We start from the raw sequence: 21,287 nt of genomic DNA, 5'->3' as shown, positions 1-21,287 counted from the left end.
CTGAGTCCCCTAATCCACTGCCCTTTGCTTCACAGCCTCCAGGGTTCCTGACTCAGGCTGACCTCTTCTGGATCAAGACTGCCTCTGGGCTCAGGCCTCTCCCACCCTTCATTCTCCTTCAGATTTTGTACTCAACATTTCCTTTCCCCTGTGATTACTGACATCCTGGGCTTTTCTTGCCCTCTAATGACTACTGATTGGACTTTGCCTATGGCTTTCTTCAACTTGCCACTCTGCCCTCTCCGTCCCATCTCTGCGCCCTTCTAAGGTGGGATACTGTAGCTTTTATGCAGTTACCCACAACTCTGACACTCAAGGAATACGTTGGGCCTGGGGATAGAGGACACAGGCTCCTGGCTGGGGATAAGGACACAGGCTCAAAGATGACTTGACATTTGACTATAAATTAAGTATTCTGATGATTAAGAGCAGGCTGGGGGCGCCAGGTGTTCCAAATGGTGACAAGAAAGTATTGTCTTTAAAAAAAAAAAAAAATTCTTGCCATCTCTACTCCAGCTATAAGCAAACTAATGAATGAAAAAATGTTTTCAAAATGGCAATGCAAATGTAATATATTATTATGATTATCAGTTTGGTCATGATGAGACTTTATAATTGCTACACAGAGATGCATATATTATTTAGCCAACAATGAATGCTCATACGTTTTTATCACAGTTTACTAAATAAAGACTCCGGTAACCAGAATCATTCATTCACTCATTCACATACTTATTCATGCACTCATTTATCCAACAAATATTCACTGAGCAAACTACTATGTGTGAATTACGTGTGGAGGGTAGAGTAGTAAGTAAAAAAACTATTAGTGACCTCCAGAGCTTCTTTAACTTTTGGTTTCCTGAAATTTAGAGTGAGTGGCCTGTTGTTGTAATGAATTTTCATAGCCTGGCCTTTTAGTTCCAATGTCCACTACCAAAACAGCTCCATAGCACAAAGTCAACTCAAGTGAAAAATTACTTTCTATAATAGTGAGGTAAATTCTGAGTTGAAGCAAATTCTGGGCAGAGCCTCACGTTAATCATTTAACTATGCAAAGAAGTATTAAGCATGACTTTCCAAATGTCCCCTGTTATCCCTCCTGTTTCCAGGTTACAGATGCTTCACCCCTTGTAGACTTTGGATTCATTATTTCTTGCTAATCTCTTACTTCTTCTTCCTTCAGCCTCCTGTATCAGGGAGAAGCACTGCTTTTTTTTTTTTTTTTTTTTTTTGCGGTACGCAGGCCTCTCACTGTTGTGGTCTCTCCCGTTGCGGAGCACAGGCTCCGGACACGCAGGCTCAGCGGCCATGGCTCACGGACCTAGCCGCTCCGCAGCATGTGGGATCTTCCCAGACCGGGGCACGAACCTGTGTCCCCTGCGTCGGCACTGTGCCACCAGGGAAGCCCTGCTTTTTTTTTTTTTTTTTTTTTTTTTGCTGTGCCGCGTGGCATGCGGGATCTTAGTTCCCCAACCAGGGATCGAACCCATGCCCCCTGCAGTGAAAGCATGGAGTCTTAACCACTGGACCGCCAGGGAAGTACTGATTTTTAATTATCTCTACTTAACGGAATTTTATGTAGCTCTGGTTTGAGCCTCAAACTTTGGATTTAGATTCAAAGAGCCAATTCAGCTGGTGACTCCTAGACCCTGTTCAGAGATAATGTGTGGTCAGTCTTTCGATTTTCCTGAGCCAAATGGCAACAAGAGACCTGTTCTCCTTCATTTTATCTGTCCCGTTATCCTTGATTCAAAAGCACTTCTTGTATTTGTTCATGCCAGTACCATGCTGGATTAACTCATTCTGCACTTTCCATAGTCCTTTCTCCAAACCCACACTATGATTTGTTTCAAAATGGAAAAGAGCTTTATTATTCTTTACTGATTATAAAGACTGAATACACTCAAATACACATACTTTATAAAATGATTCAGACGATGTAAAAAGACGACAAAAAGGAAACAACAATCATCAGTAACCCCACTACTCAAATAAAACATTATTAATATTTTGAGGTATGTTTTCCAGGCTTTTTTTCCATGCACATATAAATATGTATGTATCTTAAAAACAAAAATGGGATCATATCATAAATACTGTTGGTAATATTTTCTCCCCACTTAACATGTCCTGTGAAAAATACAGATCCAGGGCTTCCCTGGTGGCGCAGTGGTTGAGAGTCCGCCTGCTGATGCAGGGGACATGGGTTCGTGCCCCGGTCCGGGAAGACCCCACATGCCGCGGAGCGGTTAGGCCCGTGAGCCATGGCCGCTGAGCCTGCGCTCCGCAACGGGAGAGGCCACAACAGTGAGAGGCCCGTGTACCGCAAAAAAAAAAAAAAAAAAACAGATCCACATCATTACTTTTAATGGCCACACATAGCATTGTATTTTGGGGTCACTGCATAATTTATTTAAGTAATTCACTACTGACAGAAGCTTAGGTTTTTTCCCAACTTATGGATAGTCTAAACAATACAGCCCCAAACAAGCCAGTGTACATATCTTTTCACATTTGCATTAAGATATCTTTTTTTTTTTTTTTTTTTTTTTTGCAGTATGTGGGCCTCTCACTGTTGTGGCCTCTCCCGTTACGGAGCACAGGATCTGGACGCGCAGGCTCAGCGGCCATGGCTCAAGGGCCTAGCCGCTCCGCGGCATGTGGGATCTTCCCAGACTGGGGCACGAACCCGTGTCCCCTGCATCAGCAGGCAGACTCTCAACCATTGCGCAACCAGGGAAGCCCAAGATATATTTCTAAAAGCAGAATATCATTATTTTGTTAGGAAAAATTCCCAGAAGTAGAACTGATGAGTTGGAGTCTACAAAAAATAAAGAGAATAGAATTAAAAAAAAAGAACAAAAAGAGCAAAGGAGCCAAGGAAAGAGACTATGGAGAATACTGTGAAATAGGCACCTGCTAGAGGCTGTACCTAAACAGAAGACTCTCCTAGTTTTTATTTCTTCCAGTGGTTGGGCAGAGATAATTTCTTAACCGTACTCTAGCCTCTCCTCAATAAGCTGTTAAAGTTTTCTAAAAGGAAATAATGTGGACTTCCCTGGTGGTGCAGTGGTTAAGAATCTACTTGCCAATGCAGGGGACAAGGGTTTGAGCCCTGGTCCGGGAAGATTCCACATGCGGCAGAGCAACTTAGCCCGTGCACCACAACTACTGAGCCTACGCTCTAGAGCCTGTGGGCCACAACTACTGAGCCTGTGCTCTAGAGCCCGCCAGCCACAACTACTGAAGCCCGTGCACCTAGAGCCCGTGCTCTGCAACAAGAGAAGCCACCACAATGAGAAGCCCGTGCACCACAACGAAGAATAGCCCTCGCTCGCCGCAACTAGAGAAAAGCCCGTGTGCAGCAACAAAGACCCAATACAGCCAAAATTAAGTAAGTAAATAAATTTATTTAAAGAAAAATAAAAAGGGAAATAATGTAACCACTGTTAACTAATAGGTAACTAGGAAGGAACTGACAATATCCAAAGGAGAAAAGTTAATAAACACAGAAAAATGTTCAGCTTTTCTTTTTTTTCTTTCCTTCCTTTTTTTTCTTGGCCGTGCTGCATGGCTTGCAGGATCTTAGTTCCCCAACCAGCGACTGAACTCAGACCCCGGGAGTGAAAGCGCCGAGTCCTAACCGCTGGACTGCCGGGGAACTCCCTGCTCAGCCTTTTTAGTAAAACAATAAATTAAAACTAGTTTTAAAACTATAAAACTATTATCTACAAAATCAGCAAAAATTTTAAAACTATAATACTTAATACTAGGGACTTCCCTGGTGGCACAGTGGTTAAGAATCTGCCTGCCAATGCAGGGGACACGGGTTTGAGCCCTGGTCCAGGAAGATCCCACATGCTGCAGAGCAACTAAGCCTGTGCGCCACAACTACTGAAGCCTGTGCACCTAGGGCCTGTGCTTCGCAACAAGAGAAGCCATCGTAATGAGAAGCCCACACACTGCAACGAAGAGCAGCCTGCACTCACTGCAACTAGAGAAAGCCCGCGCACAGCAACGAAGCCCCAACACAGCCAAAAATAAATAAATAAATTTTAAAAAGCACGAAAAACAAAACTTAATACTTGTAACATTTTGAAACAATAATAAGCCTCATAAACTTATACTTAGCTCATAGCAATAAAAATTAATCCAATGTTTTTGGAAAGTAATGTGTCAGTAGGTTTAATAAAGGCCAAATTCGATTAGGGTTTTAATCTAATAATTCCACTTTTGCAGCTCTGTCTGTTCTTAGGGAATAATCTAGTATTAGATTATTAACTCTAGGAGTCAGGAGCTATCACTGTTTCCTTACTGCTGCATTCCCAGTATCTAGCACTATGCCTCAGTTATTGGAGGCACTCAATATATGATGAATAAATGGGCAATAAAAATGTTCTCAAATCCTTTGATTAAGTAATACTGTGGAACTCTTATCATTCATTTACTCATTCAACAGATATTTATTGAGTGTCTATTCTGTTCTAGGTATTTCAATTCAATAGTTAAGTGAATTGTAACACACACAAATCTTAGTTGCATATATCACAGAATTCAATAAAAGGAAAAACTTAAGTGCATAAAATTAAGTCCATAAAGATATTTATTCTTTTCAACTGTCAACAAACATGTAGTAAGGCCTCCTATATGCCAGATCTGTTCTAGGTGCTTGGGATACATCAGTGAACAAAACACACAAAGATGTCTGTCCTTGAGTTTACAATTTAGTTGGAGAAGGAGATAATAAGCAACAAACATAATAAATAAGTACATTACATAGCATACTAGAAGGTATTATGTGCTATTAAAAAAAAGCAGGAGAGGGTAAGAAGGATTAAGTCACAGTATTAAATAGTCAAAGTAGGCCTCACTGAAGAGGTGATTTTAAGCGAAGACTAGAAGGTGGTAAAGGAGTTAGATAAAGAACAGCTAGTGAAAAGGTAGAAGTGGATATGGCATTTTCAAGGGAAAATAAGGAGGCCAGTGTAGCTCGAGGGTGAGGCACGAGGGAGAAGGGTCAAAAATTAGATCAGAGATCAGTTGGGGATGGAGGCAATCAGTTAGATCATTATAAAGATATGAGTGAGACAGAAAAGCCATTGTAAGGTTTGGGCAGAGGAATGCTATGATCTGACTTACATTTTAAAAGGATGACTCTGGCTGCTTTTGTGAGAACAGACAGACTGCAAGGGAAAGAAGAGTAAAAGCAGAAAAACCAGTAAGGAAGCCTTTGATAGCAGTAATCCAAGCAGAAGATAATGCTGGTTTGGATCAATTGAGTAGCAGAGAAGGGGGTGAAAGATGGTCAGGTTTTGGATGTATTTTGAAAGTAAACCAATATGATATTCTGATGGATTGGGATGAGATGTGGCAGAGAAGGTGAGAAGAGGTGAGCAGAGAGGGGATGAAGGAGTCATGGCTGACTCCAAGATTTCTGGCCGGAACAACTGAAAAGATGGACTGTCATTAGCTGAAATGGGAATGGCCGTTAGCATAAAAACTTCTGGAGGAAAGATCAGGAATTCAGTTTTCAACGTGATTAATTTGATATTTTTTACTAAATATCCAAGTGGAATTGCGGAACAGGAAGTTGGATATAAGAATCTGAAGACTAGGGAAGAAATCTGGGATTGAGATATAAATTTGGAGTCATCAGCATATAGATGGTTTTGAAAGCCATCAGCCAGGATGAGATCACAAAGAGTGAGTTCAGATAATGAAAGGTATAGGTAGAGGAGGGAAGAGGACTGAGGATAGTCCTGGGGCACTCTAACATCAAGAAGTCATAGAGAAGAGGAGAAATCAGCCAAAGAGATTGAGAAGGAGGGACTACTGAAGTAAGAGGAAAATCAAGAGAGGGAGATGTCTTGGAAGCCAAGTGAACAAGTTGTATCAAAGAGGAGGGAATGATGAACTATCTTACTACTGGATTCTGAGTTGGTGAACTTATATGTAATAAGGTGTCATGCAATACTTCTAATAGCAAAACAATGGAAGAGTTAAGTATGGAAAGACTGGGGAACCGTTAGGTTCTAGTACGTTTACTTAGACTATTATGCAGCCATTAAAAAAGATCATTAAGAATACTGTGTAGTAAGATGGAAAATACTTTAAAAAAACCACAAGGGCAATCCATATTCTTTCAAGAAATATTAGAAAATATGGAGAACAAAAAAGGTGATTAAAAAGCAGCTGAAATCGTACCACCAAGAAATAAGTACTAACATCCTGACATGTAATTCCTCTAGGTTTTTCTTTCTCTCTATACCTATTTATTTTTTCTATCTAACTACCTAACTACCTATCAAATACACATACATACATATTTCTTTTTATATAATTGGGATATGAGACTACAGCTCTATAACATTTTATTCAACATTGTATTTCAGTATGTTGCTATGTCATTAAATTCTTTGAAAGCATCATTTTTATTACCTACCTAATTCATCTTACATCTATACCATAAAGCCATTTAACCATTCCTCCTACTTAGACATTAAAAATTTTAAACATCAATATTTCCCTTATAAATAGCATATAGTATGGTACAGTAAACTGAAAAAATACAGTTAGAGATATATAAAATATCTTTACAGCTGTGAGTTCCTCAAGGATGGAAACTGTGCTTATTAATCTTATTTATCACTTATCATAATGAGCACAAAGGTGCTCAACAATAATTTGTTGAATGAATGAATAAAAACAGCAATAAAAATTTTAAAGTAGTGGCATAATTAATTATGAGTTATTTTTCTATTACAAAAGTCTTCTGTAGTAATTACATTTGTATTTTAAAAAAACCCATATACTTTCAGTAAGGAAGAGGAAAAGAGAAAATAAAGAGGAGTACCTTATATTCAACAGTGAATTATTTCTTATTTAACAGAAGTATTTTTAAACTTTCTCCCCATTTTCCAAATAACGTAAAACCACCCACGAAAGCATTAGTTACATTTGATCTCATATTAATCTTATGCTTTCTTAATGCTGCATCATTTTCCAGTTTTTAATACTAATCTTTTAATAATTCACCCTTGTCTGAGACTTGGAAATAACAGCAATAGAGAACTCTTAAAGTACTAAATTCTTCACAGTTAAATCTATCTTATAATTTAAATGCTCTTAAAGCATAGAAGTCCAAATTTTTACAGTTAATTGGAAAACTCCATATTGTATCCATATTTGACTTTGATGAAAATGCAAGATTTTTATAATATCACATAGAGAAAACTCCATTATAAATATATGGATCCAGAATAAAGATATGTAAGACATCTGAAAAATCCAATGACTAGTGATAAGATTTTAAAACATTTCAACCAACAAATGGAGATGGAGAATATGACAAGAAGCTGAGGGTAATTTTTACAATGTGGTTATAATTTATATTCTATCACCAGTTATTGAGTAAAAATGAGTAGTTTCTCATGGAAGTCTTTAATAATAAAAAGTTGTTTCCATTCCATAGACCACAATAATTAGCACAGCACTCACTGAAAGATGACTTACACTGTATTAATATTTAGTAAATTGTAATGTTAAAAGTAGTTAGTTCCTATTGAACATAAAGACATGGCCCTTGCCTTCATGGAGCACATATATACACACGCACTCACACACGCACACCATTAGATTATTTTCTTCTAAGGAAATAATCTTATTTCTGTTGTAACTACTATTATAGTTATAAAGTTTATTGCTATTGTTATAAAGCCAATTCATACCAAAGTAGAAGGTAATAGGAAAGAACATGTGACTAAAAGCATGGCTTTTGAATTAATACTTTGGCTTAGAATTCTGGCAAATTCTGCTTTTAGCTTTTTTCCCCTTTAACTGATCTCCCACCTTGCTCCCCCCAATAATGTCAATTAGCTAACTACCTCAGTGCACGTTTATCATTGTAAAAATGAAATCTGTAAACAGAACTTAAAATGAGCATGGTGATTATCACACCATACCTGTACAAGTCTGCTTCTGGTTGCTGACATTCTATCACAGCTATAAGAGTGTCCAAATTGGCAACTGTCTGTAATACTGCTGTTTCTGGAACTGCCACATGGGTCTGAAAAAAAGAAAAATTAAATCACAGTTTTGAGATCTACATGGAACTTTAGATAAGATTTATTTCAAACCTCTTTTACATATGAAATCACAGCATTCTGTAGCTGAGATCACTTAGCTAGATGGCAGAAGAGAAAGAAGAATGTAAAATAACAAGTAGTAAAAGGAGCTACTGTGATTACCTGTCTACAGAGGACATTTGCATACCAGGAAATTTAAGTCTGTGTTAACAATCATTACTGCTCTAAGTTTATTATAAAAAATTTAATAGGGGGAAAAAAGTGTATCAAATAAAATCCTTGATTGTATTAATACTTTGAAAACTGAGAAAAATGTAAATGTGTCCCGTATCTAAAAAAGCACCAATGTATTAGAAGATTATTTTTTTCCTAAAAACACTTTTCGCTTTTCTTAAACTTGACTAAATTATGTGAGGCTCCCCTTGAAGTAAATGTATAATAACATTATTTCTTTAAAAAAAACTTAACTTTTAAAAAGTTTCAGTAATTTAAAACACTTCTCCTTTATCAGGTCAAACTTTATTACCTTAACCAAAGGAAAGTATTACTATAATCCAAAGACATTTTGTTCACCAAGAGCGACACTCAAACATAAGCATGTACAAACCTTCAGGTTAGTTTCTCCATCCAAGCTAGCAGTTGTAACGTGACAAGAACCATCAAGTCGATCTGAGGACAGAAGCACCAAATCTGCAGGGAAAATTTCATCTTTGGCTACTCGAACAATATCACCCACCTATGAAGAATTTTGGGGAAAAGTGGATATACAGATTTTAAAAGGCAAAGACTAAATTTTATTGAGTTCTAAACAAGTGGTCTATCATAATATTTTAATGTAGGAAAGCAGACTTTTAACTAAAACAATCAGAGAATTTGTGATTTCAAAATATTATTGATTTCTATTATTTACTAAGTGCATACCCGAATGTTTTTTGATCTAGTTTTTACAAGGCCACCACTTCGAACAACATAAACAGGAGCTCCATTTACTTCATTATCTGAGTTATGTCTTAACCAATCTTCATATCCCTGTAAACATCAAAAGAATAAAAAATGCCCCTCTTAGTATTAGAAGATACTTTTTATCAAATGAGAAAAAGAAACATAAAAATTTCCCCCAAACATTTCATTCATTAGAATTATGTTAGGCTACCTGACTCAGGTATTTGACATTCATCACTACCAGAAACACTCTTTTCTCTTGGTTTTCATCACATACATGTTCCTGGTTTTCATACTATCTCTCTAATTACTCCTCCTCAGTTTCCTTACAGGAGGCTCCTTCTATGTCACCTTAATGGGCTTTTTTTGCACCGTTCACTTTCTCATTACCAGATTTCTTCTATCCCTGTGTCTTCAAAAAGTTCTGAAATTTAGGGACTTCCCTGGTGGTGCAGTGGTTAAGAATCTGCCTGCCAATGCAGGGGACACGGGTTCAAGCCCTGGTCTGGGAAGATCCCACATGCCGTGGAGCAACTAACCCCGTGTGCCACAACTACTGAGCCTGCACTCTACAGCCCGCGAGCCACAACTACTGAGCCCACGAGCCACAATTGCGGAAGCCTGTGCACCTAGAGCCTGTGCTCTGCAACAAGAGAAGTCACCTCAATGAGAAGCCCACGCTCTGCAACGAAGAGTAGCCCCCGCTCACCGCAACTAGAGAAAGCCTGCGCACAGCAACAAAGACCCAATGCAGCTAAAAATAAATAAATAAATTTATATAAAAAAGGGGAAACATAAGCATTTCACAAAGAATCCTTTGATTAAATGTTAAAGAGTGGTAATTTTTAAAAAATATTTATTTTTTATTTGCTTGCACTGAGTCTTAGTTGTGGCAGGAGGGCTCCTTAGTTGTGGCTTGTGGGCTCCTTAGTTGTGGCTCACTAGCTCCTTAGTTGTGGCATGCATGTGGTATCTAGTTCCCTGACCAGGGATCAAAACCAGGGCCCCTGCATTGGGAGCGTGGAGCCTTATCCACTGGAAAAGACTTATGCTATTTTAGAGAAAATTCAAGCACTCAGAGGTATAGCACAAGTATAGATAATGGAATGATATCTAAGAAGTAACATTAAGTGATAAAAGTAAGGTACAGAATGTGTTGTAGTCTATGCTATCATTTGTGAAAAATATATGCTTACTAATGTGAACACTTTGTATAGATACCTGGACTAATGTACAAATAATGGCTCCCTCAGGGGAGGAGAACTAGGAGACTAAGGGATAGGAGCATAAGAGACTTTTACTATATGTTATTTAATTAATTAATTTATTTATTTGGTTTACAATAGCCAGGACATGGAAGCAACCTAACTGTCCATTGACGGATGAATGGATAAAGAAGATGTGGCACATATATACAATGGAATAGTACTCAACCATAAAAAAATGAAATTGAGTTATTGGTAGTGAGGTGGATGGACCTAGAGTCTGCCATACAGAGTGAAGTAAGTCAGGAAGAAAAAAACAAATACCGTATGCTACATACATGTGGAATCTAAAAAAAGAAATTAAAAAAAAAGGTTCTGAAGAACCTAAGGGGAGGACAGGAATAAAGACGCAGACATAGAGAATGGACTTGAGGACACAGGGAGGGGGAAGGGTAAGCTGGGACGAAGTGAGAGAGTGGCATGGACATATATACACTACCAAAAGTAAAAAGCAGTTCGGTGCTTTGTGACCACCTAGAGTAGAGGGGTGGGATAGGGAGGGTGGGAGGGAGGGAGACACAAGGAGGAGGAGATATGGGGATATATGTATATGTATAGCTGATTCACTTCATTATAAAGCAGAAACTAACACACCATTGTAAAGCAATTATACTCCAATACAGATGTTAAAAAAAAATTATTTGGCTGTGCTGGGTCTTAGTTGCGGCATGTGGGATCTTCGTTGCAGCATGCAGGATCTTTAGTTGTGGCATGTGGGATCTAGTCCCCTGACCAGGGACTGAACCCAGGCCCCCTGCATTGGGTGCACACAGTCTAAACTGCTGGACCACCAGGGAAGTCCCTATATGTTATTTTATACTGTTTCCATTTTTAAAAAATATGTGCATCTATTACCTAAAACTATTACAACATTATAAAATATAAAACAAATACTAAAGATTGCTCTGAAGGTCTATGTTTTTCAGGGAGAATCCTTTTGGGAAAGCATTTTTAAGACACAAATTATGCTGGCTCAATTTAAGATGTGGTATGTCAATTTTAGAGAAATTTAATTGAGAGTCAAAATACCTTTCCTGAAACTGTCAAAAAGCATACTTTTATAGTCAGATGACATCAATAAAGCAATAACTTTAAAATTATCTTTTTCTGAAGTTATCATTCCATTTACTTCCATTGACAAATTTAAACTAAAACAAAAATGTATTAGAAATCTTTGGCTTACAAGTACAAATGAAAAAGTATCATTACATACAATCTATGATACAAAATAGACTGCTTTTTCACAAGAGCAGTCATAAGCAGATTTACTTAGGGTTTTATTTTGATTTTTTAAAAATCTGTTTTGTTTTGCTTTGTTTTTAGCAGTTACACAGCGATTTTATAGTGCAGGGATTTCAAGTGCTAACATAATTTCTGATTTTTCAATTGAAAACTCTAGAGACCATTTCTTGATGTTTCCTACCCTGGAAAATGTTGTTTCCCTTGATTCTTCAGACTCTGTTGTTCTTACATTCCTAATTACCTTTCATATCTTGCTTACTATTATTCTTTTGTGTAGATACACTTGTCTCCCAAAATCCAAATATATATCAGCAACAACTCTAAACAGTTGGGGAGGCATACAGTTAAAATCTTTTTAAACACAAGTTCACAAACTATAATTCATCCTACATGTCACTGCCAGATTAAGCTTTCCAAAACACTGTTTTAATTCACTATCCTGTTCAAACCCCTCCTGACAACTCTCAAAGAGTCTTCCAGCCTCTTTAATTTAGTACCAACATCCATTTCCAGTATGTTATCTTTTAGTACATTCCTACACAGGGTCAAACATTAGTCAGATATGTCATTCCCTAAAATAAGTCTTGCCTTTTCTTCCATTTAAGCCTTTGCTCAAGTTGTTTGTTTCTATCTCACCTTCTTTACCAACTATCATTTTATCCATATTCCAAAGTCTCATCTCTAATATTTCTTCCATGAAGCCTTCCTTGATTATCCAGATGAAGTGTTCCACCCTTTCTCTGAATACCTACAGCTCACTGGCTCTTTCTATGATCTTATTAAACTATAATTATTTTTGTATTTGGTCTTACCTTCTCTACTTCATATGTTTTAAGCTCATACAGGACAAAGATTATGATATTTACCAGAGCACTATATCTTGCATTACACAACTAAAGAGAACACAATTTGCAAATATAGCTGGAAGAAGTTAAAAAAAAAAATCTAACAACTTCATTCATATTAAAGTATAAACCAGGGCAAGAAGTATTACATTTAACATTGCCTTAAAAATATTCAAGAGATTCATTCATTCATTTATTCACCTATCAAACAAATATTTATTGAAGGCCAAATATGTGCACAGCCTTGTTCTGGTCACTGGTAATAAACTAGTAATATAAAACAAAGTCTCTGCCCTCATAGAACGAAACATTCAAATGAAGATGACAGACAAACTAATAAACAAGCATTTATTCAATAGAACCATAGGTAAGCAAAAATGATATGAAGCAAAAAGACCAGAGCAGGAAAGAAGAGAGTGACACAGAGGTCAGGAAAAGCCTAAGATATCCAAGTGGAAACAGTTGTATTTCCAAGCACAAAGAGTTGTATATGTGTGTCTGGAGTTCAGAGCATAGTTTCAGGATACATGTAAATTTGAGACCCATCAACATATAAATGGTACCTTAAGCCACTAGATTGGAAGAAATCACCAAAAAGGAAACTATATATAGAAAAGAGGTCCAAGGGACAAATGTGTGTTACTTTGATAAAATAAATGACATCTACAAAGCCAAGTAAATATGCATTAAGTGATATGGATGCTTACTGACTTACACGAATTCTCATCTCCAACAGAACACTGAATATAGGGAAATCAAACTTAGAACGGTAGCATGATATTCTGACACACTAGATAAATAATGCAACTGTTAATCTACAGACTCCCCATACCCATATCATGTAAGTAATAAATATACTACATCTCAGAATTATAAAATGTTTTCCAATTTTGTTTCCATGTCAATTTCCACCTTATCCCTAAATCTTATATAATGAATATTTATCATACTGACACAAGAAAATTCAAATTAACTCCCTTTCAGGAGGAAGGGTTCAGTTCTGTATAATTGAGCCTCTGGCCCAGTATCTTCTCAAAGATATTTTGAGAAGTGGTAGTATATAAACATGTCATTTCTAGGAATTTTTAAACTTCTTACTTGTCATGTTTATCCAATAATACTGTTCTTCTATACCTACTTTTTTTTTTTTTTTTTTTTTTAGCGGTACGCGGGCCTCTCACTGTTGTGGCCTCTCCCGTTGCGGAGCACAGGCTCCGGACGCGCAGGCTCAGCGGCCATGGCTCACAGGCCCAGCCGCTCCGTGGCACGTGGGATCTTCCCAGACCGGGGCACGAACCCGCGTTCCCTGCATCGGCAGGCGGACTGTCAACCACTGCGCCACCAGGGAAGCCCAATATACCTACATTTTAATATCAATTCAAGATCTGGTTGAAGCTATTTCCCCTAGAATACTATTTTACATAAAAATCGACCTCACCAGAGGAAGTTGTAAAACGTAGGAAAGCACTGTACAATTCTTATTCAGAAATGTTCGTGCCAGAAGTACATGTTCTGCTCCTTATAAACATATCCCCTTTGAACTGTATTTCCTTTAAATACGACCAAACTCTGCAAAGATGATTATAATAATTAATCTGTTTCATATATGAATTGGTTTGTACATATAAAATGCTTGTTTTTGGATGCTCCCTAGGTGTATCAAAGGAACGACATATTTTAACAATTGTAATCATCCCATCAGTCACCAGGTACCTGATAAGGATGGCTTAATTCAGTTTAATTTTACCATAGGCAGAATCAAATAAATTTCTTGTTATGAAAATTATTTTCACAACAATAAATCTTACTTTGGAGTGGAAATATTAAGCAACTTCTGAATGACTTGGGAGAAAAATAACAATATGAAGTATTTCATACCTGCTTTATGGCTGTTACTGTTATCACAAAGAATAACGGGAGTCCACTGGTAATTGGACTGGTAGGTGTATCAATCATAAGCTGGATTAAAAAACAGAGAAGGCAGAGTATATTTTATATTGTACACATATTGTGTATACTGTAATAACATCTAGAATCTCATAATTATTGGGAAATCTGAAAACATTATACAAAACATGTATCATGGTCCAGATGAAAAAATAACATGAGAGAGAGACTATGCAGTGAGTGTAGTTTAGTTCACAGTTTCACAAGTTCACTTTGATGGCTTTTATATGGGGTTAGCAGAATACCTAAATCTATTGCATACCCACAAATACTGCTAGGGTGGACTCAGTCTCTGCTTTCTTAACACAGAGTACTTAAGGTCTTCCTCGGTATTTGCCTTGGAGGGGAGCTATAGCTGCTCAGAATCTCAGTTCACATTTCTTTGCCCATCCTGAGAAACGCTGTAAAGTCTGTCAGTTTTTACCCTGGGATCCAGCATAAACTCACCACTTAGGGAGAGAAAACAAGAAATGGGACTAGGGAAAGGGTTTCTTTCTACAAGTGATTTTGTTACACCTAGCGGAGCCAGAAGGGTACAACTTGGAAAATGCTGCTGCAATTATCTAAATCATACAACTGAGGTTTCAATAAACTGCTGGAAAAGAAATATTTGTAGTAATTATATCTGGTTATTTAGAACATGGGTCTAACGATTTATTAATATTCCTTTACTCTGGGTAGGCCAATTAAATTTGTTCTACTCCACACACAAGCTGAATTCCTTATCTTAGCTAGTAATTTCACAAATGCATGTTACATGGACATAGTAAGTATAAATTTCTCATTTTTCCAACTAAACCAAGCTGAAGTTCTATTGATGAAAAAAAATCAGAAGTTCCTTTTCTGTTCATGAAGCAAAGCGATTTAAAAAAAAAGTTTCCTCAAGCTTTACAGTGACTACTTCACAAGTTTTTTTCTTTTGAAAGCCCAGGTTCTATGGAGAGAAAAGTTCAGAGTTTATACAAAAATTCAATGCCACACTGGAATACACTGCCAAGGTATTATCAGAAAAGAATAACCTCTTTAAAAGAAAATGACACTTATTTTAAATCCTGATTTATACTCAAGTTTCATAAGCTGTTCTCTTGATATTTTGACATTAGGAAAAAAAGCACAATGTGAAAATCAAGAAACTGTCAAAAAGCTTATAATGAACATAGATTTAGGTTAAGAAAACAGTCTCCTGGAGAAAAATCAATATTCACGGGGATTCTTAAAAATTATAATTAAAAAAATTTTTAAATAAAAGTAAAATTTAAATTAAAAAAAAGAAAAGCCAAAGAAAGATTTACTTTGTACAAAGATGGTTCCATAGGCAGAAATGTGCCAAAAACATGTGCTGTATATTAAAAGCCAAAATATTTATGTCCGAGGCAGAACATCTGAAAGGATGATGTTATTTTCTTGGCTTTGATTATGATTATCAGCACCATAGCAATCAGTGATAAAACAAAATACAATTAATCTTAAAATTCACTGGCTATTTTTCAGACATCTTGATGTGGTTTAAATCATTGTATTCAGTGAATACAATGGGGAAGCTCTGCAAAAAAAAAAATGGTCCCACAGTCAAATGATTTAGAATGCAATATAACTTTTCCCTGAAGATATATTTTTAGAACCCATGTCTACAAACTTAACAATTTATGAAGTGATAAAGCTTACCTGAACCAAAAATATAATAAGAAAATAAAAGTTTGCCACTCTTCTGAATTGTTCAAATAAATTTTTTGGAACAAAATTCCACACAGTATACTAAAAAAAAACAAAGGAAAAAAAAAAGAAAAAAAAAGATCAATAAGTTAATATTTTAAAATAATATATACTATACACATATAATAACAAGAAAAGTAGTATCAGATTTACTAAGCCCTTAGACAAATTCATGTAACTCTCAATGCTACAAAAACTATCTGGTTTTTAGAGTTTCAGGGCTTTTATTCTATTTTTTTTCTGTCTTTTACTATTTATTGGCAATTTTAGTATAATTTTTAAAAATGAGATAAACTGGAACCCATCAATTTTGCTATTAAATTCTTAGTTTTTTAGAAGTTGGAGATGGCAGATCTAAAATAATATTTTAATAACTGATTTTGGTTTTTGGTTACACAAGACTGAACCTAATGCTGAAGATGAATTAAGAGTTGATAGAAATGCTAACACTGGATTCAATTTATTTTAAATTTTATTAAATTTATATTATATTTATTTTATATTTTATTTATTCAGAAATAGAGGCAATGGTATAATTATTCAGTTATTCCATTAAGCATGGGATATGGAAAAATAAACTAGAATGTGAAAAAGATTAAAAATTACTTTAGGTAAGTGATCACTGGTATAACCATCAAGAAAATCTCATAAAGGATATGAAAGTCTGTCACAGTGTCAATTTTTAAAGACAGCAGAGTATAATGGTTACGAACATAGATGGTAAAGGGTTAAACTGCTGTGGCCTAAATCCTAATCCAAGGTCATTTAGTGACCTTGGACCTAATCTCTTTGTACTTCACTTTGTGCCTCTATAAAATGAGGACAATAATAACAATCATACTGTATAGGGTTGTTATAAAAATTAAATGAGCTAATATATTTATGAAGCACTTACAACAGACCCTGGCTCATATTAACTGCTGTGTGTCTGTTGTTGTATTATTCATCAGTTTATAAGCCTATAATGCTATATTATGGGGGCAGGGTAATATCGTACAAATTTTACTTGTGCCACTCACTATTCACAACACAACTTTATGCATGAAACAGGGAAACACTTCACAGCACTGTTACTTTACCCTATGTCCATTCTCTCAGTAGAATCTAAGATCCCTAGAGACATTGTTTTATTTACTGCTCTATTGCAGTTACACTAGAGCACACAGCTAGAGATAAAAACTTTAGCAGAATAGATAAGTAAATAAATATGCTTGGAAAAAGAATTTTTTTTCCAGATAATTCTCCTGATGTCAGGCAATAACCATTGGTCAATTCAACGACTGACCAATAACCATTGGTCAATTCAACCACTGACCAATTCAAGATTTTCTTTGGTGCAATGAAAGACAGTTCTAATTTCTGAATTTTGGTACGTCAGAAATTTGCTTCTTAATCAGTATTTTTTCTTTTTTTTTTGGGCTGCGCTGTGTGGCTTGCAGGATCTTAGTTCCCTGACTAGGATTGAACCTGCGCCCTTGGCAGTAAGAGAGGAATCCTAACCACTGGACCGCCAGGAAATTCCCTTAATCAGTTTTTTAAGACCTCAAACATCCTTTCACATATGAACAATTTTATAAATACGGTTAGGTTCCAAGAAGAGCCCACAAAAGCCTATTTGACCCAAGGGTATATAAAGAATAGTACAATGCCTAACACCTTCCTTTCTTAGGTGAAATTATATTTTCAGTTCTAATCTGGGATACCTGAAACATATTTACCTGTGGTAGTGGTAGCACCAGTGGCTCTAGAATCTGGGATTGGGAACTATGTTCAAGGCTCTAGAGAGAAGAGAGGTAGAGACTTCCTGGAACCAGAAGTCAGTGCTCAATGTGTGCATATGAGGTGGTAATTCTGGGTCAAACCATTGCCAGTTGATCTTCACTGGGGTAAAAAGGCAGTTGTCCCTACAGGGGTCATAGTATTTCCATGCAACTTCCTCAGCACCAGATCAAATGTATAAAACTTTATAGGAATTAACTTGACGATGTTCTATGTTTACATCAATCTATATAATAGTGACAATATATTTTATCTTTCAGAATCTTGAAAAGAGCAACTATATAAGTTGGTAATAAAGTAAATTAATTGGTTTCAGGATGCTCTCTTTGGCTAGCTCAATAATACAATGGAAAAAGTGAGAATACATAAAAATTTCTTAAGAAAGCTAGCTTACAAATGTTAGGAATTATTGTTTTCGGGTTTTCTGAAATACAAACATTAATAGATTGAATAAGTCTAAATTCTGCATTTGTCCTGTCACACATAGAGGAGGCACTCTAGTAGAATAATATTAAGACACGTGAAAAAACTTCTAAGAAAAATAATTCATTATGCTTTAAAATTATTTTAATTATTATGTAATAACAGTCAAGAAAAATGAACTAGAAGTATACCTTCTCTATAGCTATGTATACAACTTTATCATTGACTTTTTTTCCTCCTAAGGTCTGACATTAGTAAGAAAACAAAAACATGGTTATAAAATTAAACCTTCTGCAAGGAAATTTTTTTTTTAACGTCTTTACTGGAGTATAATTGCTTTACAATAGTGTGTTAGTTTCTGCTGTATAACAAAGTGAATCAGCTATACATATACATGTATCCCCATATCCCCTCCCTCTTGTGTCTCCCTCCCACCCTCCCTATCCCACCCCTCTAGATGGACACAAAGCATAGAGCTGATCTCCATGTGCTATGTGGCTCCTTCCCATTAGCTATCTATTTTACATTTGGTAGAGTATATATGTCCATGCCACTCTCTCACTTCGTCCCAGCTTACCCTTCCCCCTCCCCGTGTCCACAAGTCCATTCTCTACGTCTGCGTCTTTATTCCTGTCCTGTCCCTAGGTTCTTCAGAACCACATTTTTTTTTTTAGATTCCGTATATATGTGTTAGCATACGGTATTTGTTTTTCTCTGACTTACTTCACTCTGTATGACAGACTCTAGGTCCATCCACCTCACTACAAATAACTCAGTTTCGTTTCTTTTTATGGCTGAGTAATATTCCACTGTATATATGTGCCACATCTTCTTTACCCATTCATCTGTCAGTGGACACTTAGGTTGCTTCCATGTCCTGGCTAGTGTAAACAGAGCTGCAATGAACACTGTGGTACAAGACTCTTTTTGAATTATGGTTTTCTCAGGGTATATTGCAAGGAAATTTAAATTTAAGATAAGGAAGTTACTATAGCAAATTAAATTAAAGACATATCATGCATCTACAATGTGTAAGACACACTATAAGAGGAACAAAGAGAAGAAGTTTAATTTAAATAGAGTAGATTAAGAACAATATATCAATAGCTATATTCAAAGATAAAGTAAAAGAAGGAATAGACAAAGAATTCAATGGGAAGGCAATTCAAGAAGTCAATTAGAAAGAAAAATTTAATGAAGGAGGTCACATTTGACACAGGCTTTAAGAGAGGAACACTCAGCAGGCTGAAAATAGGGGGCAAACAGAGGGAGAACATTTCAGGAAGGAAAGACAGAATGAACAAAGGCAGCGAGGAGGGAAGTTGATCGTGGCTTTGTGGTATAGAAGATATACAGTCTGAAAGGAGTTTAGGGAAATAATAGGGGAGTAGAAAGGTAGTAAAAAGGGAACAGTGAGAAGCCAGCCTCATTTGTGGTCAGGAAAAAAAAAAGACACTGTCTATATAAATATCTACATTCTTGAAATTGTGGTCAAAAACATGAAATATACATTCTCTGCAAAAAAATAACCTACTTTTAAAAAACTGCAGTTATCAATACAAAATCATAGCAAAGGCACAGTGGTAGGGAAGTTCAACATGAATTCATGGAATAGCAGGTAATCTGGTTTGGAAGTTTAAAAAAGTGGTAATGGAATAATAAGGAAGTAATAAGGGAATAATGAGAAAGTCTCCAAATGTGTGAAAAAAGGGCAATGTTTATTTAAATATCTACATTTTTGAAACTGTGGTCAAAAACATTAAACTTCATACTGCTGCATATGAAAAGTCATAAAGATAGTTAATCTCAGAAGTTCTCCAGGACACTCAGCTTCCAGTATTGGCAGACTGTGAACTCCTAGCAGATAAGAATTATGAAAACTAGATTAAAACAAACTATTTAAAATTCTGGAACATGTCCAAAATATAGACAGAAACTGGAAGAGAGTTTAATTTCAAAAAAATTACAAATGGAAGGAATATGAATGATAAACTATGGCTTCTTACTCTGGAGATAATATCCAACTCTCACAGCTAGAGCAGCCAAACAGTGGGGGAAAACTACCCCCTTATCAACAAAATATCACAGAGATTTAGAGTTCAGGGCTAGAAAAGTGGCTGGAAATTGATGGGAAAATACTGATCGCGAAACCATGCAAGGAAAATTACCCAAATTCAGGACATAAACTATCCAAACCTAGGCTGACAGCTAAACTATGCACTAAAAAGGAAATGAACTAATGAAACTGATACTTGCAACAACAAGGATGAATCTCAAGAGTACTGTGTTAAGTGAAAAGAAGTCAGACACAAAAGACTCCTACTGTATGATTGTATTCATATGACATTCTGGAAAAGACAAAACTATAGTTAAAGAAAGCAGATCAGCTGCTAGTGCTAAAGGTGAGGAGGAGGGGGACTGGTTACTAACTTTCTGGAGTGACAAATATATTCTGTATCTTGATGACAGCGGTCACATGTTACACATTTGTCAAAACTTATCAAATTATACACTTAAAATTAGTGAATTTTATTGTATATAAATTATACCCAGTGTTTTAAAAACTTTTTTCAAGAAGGACTTTTATTTCTTGCATCACTTACTAAGAACTGTATCATTAATCTAAAGCTCCTCTATTACCCTAGATTCTGATATTTCCCCTTCCTGCCCTCTGCTTTAGAACCACTGTCCAAAATGAGATGTCAGTAATGCGTGTGTTGCATATGTAAATAATGTAAAGCCTGGAAAAAAGGAACAGGGAAAAGGAACCATTGGCCTAAAACAACATCTTCAAGAAAAATGAGATCAGGATTAGAGAGAAAATATTAGTCGCCCTGGAAGAGAGGGAAGGAGCAATACAAAGATGCTTCTTAAGGTGGTCTATTAAGCAATAGCTATGCTCAGAGAGAACCTTACCCTCAGTTTCTGACTCACATCCTCTATAACTGCACTGTCCAATAAGGTAGCCACTAGTCACATGTGGCTACTGACAATTAAAAAAAAATTAAAATTAAATTAAAAGTTAAGTTCCTCAGTTACATTAC

At 36.2% G+C, this 21,287-nt stretch overlaps 1 protein-coding gene across 10 annotated transcripts in view; it reads right to left on the bottom strand.

The window, feature by feature from the left end:
* The window catches only part of ATP11B (ATPase phospholipid transporting 11B (putative)), a 138,036-nt gene that overhangs the window by 92,566 nt on the left and 24,183 nt on the right, over window positions 1–21,287 (bottom strand). For 9 of the 10 annotated variants that reach the window (XR_010943597.1, XM_067738157.1, XM_067738158.1 and 6 more), the window contains exons 3-7: window positions 15,994–16,083; window positions 14,260–14,340; window positions 9,009–9,116; window positions 8,695–8,823; window positions 7,965–8,068 (exon numbers count right to left, since the gene is read on the bottom strand). Coding sequence is in view for 9 of the 10 variants with exons in the window: in XM_067738157.1 (XP_067594258.1) it covers window positions 7,965–8,068; window positions 8,695–8,823; window positions 9,009–9,116; window positions 14,260–14,340; window positions 15,994–16,083 (512 nt within the window). In the remaining variant the exon portion in view is untranslated. The remainder of the gene's footprint in view (window positions 1–7,964; window positions 8,069–8,694; window positions 8,824–9,008; window positions 9,117–14,259; window positions 14,341–15,993; window positions 16,084–21,287) is intronic. The other variant, XM_067738164.1, reaches the window with a different exon arrangement.

This window comes from Pseudorca crassidens, chromosome 5 (assembly GCF_039906515.1).
Source record: "Pseudorca crassidens isolate mPseCra1 chromosome 5, mPseCra1.hap1, whole genome shotgun sequence".
Taxonomy (NCBI): domain Eukaryota; kingdom Metazoa; phylum Chordata; class Mammalia; order Artiodactyla; family Delphinidae; genus Pseudorca; species Pseudorca crassidens.
The sequence above is the reverse complement of the archived record's forward strand: the minus strand, read 5'-3'. Positions and strand labels throughout refer to the sequence as shown.